Source organism: Pteropus vampyrus, unplaced genomic scaffold, assembly GCF_000151845.1.
Source record: "Pteropus vampyrus isolate Shadow unplaced genomic scaffold, Pvam_2.0 Scaffold23, whole genome shotgun sequence".
NCBI classification, from domain to species: Eukaryota; Metazoa; Chordata; class Mammalia; order Chiroptera; family Pteropodidae; genus Pteropus; species Pteropus vampyrus.
In genome coordinates, this window is record NW_011888804.1 from 6,903,594 (window position 1) to 6,905,442 (window position 1,849).

Here is a 1,849-nt window from a genome sequence, read left to right on the forward strand (position 1 = left end):
GTGCTCTCTGCCTGCCTTTGCTTTTAGGATGAAAAGTGTCAACTGAATGACAGAAGGTCGCATAGTCCCCTTTCTCTTGGGGCTGTCCATGAGAATGGATTCTAAGGCCAAGGAAGGAGCAGGGGTAGGTGGGTCCATGTTCATTGCTTTTTTTGTTTTTCCCGGGGTGAACAACTGCATCATGCCCCACATGGCTAACGGAAGGCCATTATTTATTTGTTCTCTTGTGACCTCATGTCCAGAATAGTGCTGTATGATTGGAGGTTCCATCATGATGGATATGTTCTGTGATCTCTAATATGGTAACCACCAAGCACTTGTGGCTACTGAGCACGTGAGATGTGGCTCGTGCTGCAGGGAAATGGGACTTTTCATCCAATTTAATTTATAAACATATAATACAGAATAACATATAATGTTATAATACAGTAACATAGAATTGACATATGCGTTAACTATATTTGCTATAGAGCTAATATATTGTTACGCACAGAGAGAGTGGGAAGAGATCATTCACACAACAGGAAATTTCACCATTTAAAAACGGACAGTTCTGTGGATTTTTGTGTATTTACAAGGTAGTGCATCCACTCCATTGTCCACTTTCAGAAGATTTTCATGACCCCAGAGAAACCCCACACCCATTAGCAGCAACTCTGACTTCCGCTCCCCCCAGCTGCGAATCTACTTCCTGTCTCTACAGATTTGTCTATTCTGCACATTTCATAAAATGGAATAATATAATATTCAGTCTCTTCTGCCTGGCTTCTTTCACTTAGCACCACGTTTTCAAGGTTCACCCATGTTGGAGCATGCTCAGTACTTTATTCCTTTTCATGGCTGGATGTTATTCCATCGTATGAACATGCTACATTTCATTTATCCATTCATCATACTTAATGTGAATTAGTTTACTTTTACACGTAAATAGTCGCATATGGCTCATGGCTACCATACTGGTTGGTGCCAATCTAGCATAAGAGGAATAGCTTGTCAAAGTAGACAAATTGGTGGGATCTGAGTTCCAGGCTGAGGTACGGCCCCTGGTTTGGTTAACTCACTCTGTGTGTTTGATCTACTTGCCTACCATACGTGAGTGAGGGCTGGATTCCTTCCAGCCCTGAAATTCCAAGACTCTATAATTTTTTTATAGACTATAATGCAGGAGGTTGGATTCAGGGTGGAGAATGCGTGCTTTGAGACCACTCACACTCATCTGGCTGGACACCTGACGGAAGTACCAGGGCAGCTCTCAAATTTCTTTTATTTCTGATGGCTTAGGTACTCTGTCTTCGTGGGTAGTGGGAGATATGACTTCTCCCCCTAGTCTGAGAGCTGGGCAGATGGTTACCTTGAAGACCTTCTTGGCCCAGGTCCTGAAAGCCTCTTCCTGCCCACAGAGCTCGTCCCCCTCTCTCATCTTCAGGATCCTCTCTCCTCCCAGCTCTTCCAGGAGGGTGTCTACGGCGTGTCCGAAGGCGCAGAAGTGAGGGTATGCCCGTGAGCCAAGGCCAAACACTGAGAACCTGCCAAGAAGACAACAGAAAGTCCATGCTAGGGGACTGTGGGGGTTTTGGGGGGTGCCTGGTGCTACAGGCAGAACTATGTTCCCCCCAAAGTTTAAATGCTGAAGCCCTAACTCCAACATGACTGTATTCAGAGAAGGAGCCTTTAAGGTGGAAACTGAGGTTAAATGAGGTCATAGCATTAGGGCCCTAATGCAATGGGTCTGGTGCCCTTATAAGAAGAGGGAGAGACACTAGAGACTCTCTCTCTCACACACTCTCTCCACGTGCCCAGTGGAAAGGCCACGTGATGACACAGCAGGAAGGTGGCTGTCTGAAAGTCG

General features: G+C 45.6%; 1 protein-coding gene across 1 annotated transcript in view; it reads right to left on the minus strand.

Moving 5' to 3' along the window:
- NOS1 (nitric oxide synthase 1) overlaps nucleotides 1-1,849 on the minus strand; it is an 82,573-nt gene that overhangs the window by 24,077 nt on the left and 56,647 nt on the right. Inside the window, 2 exon segments of the mRNA XM_011356068.2 lie at nucleotides 953-971; nucleotides 1,352-1,526. Of these exon segments, the coding sequence (XP_011354370.2) occupies nucleotides 953-971; nucleotides 1,352-1,526 (194 nt within the window).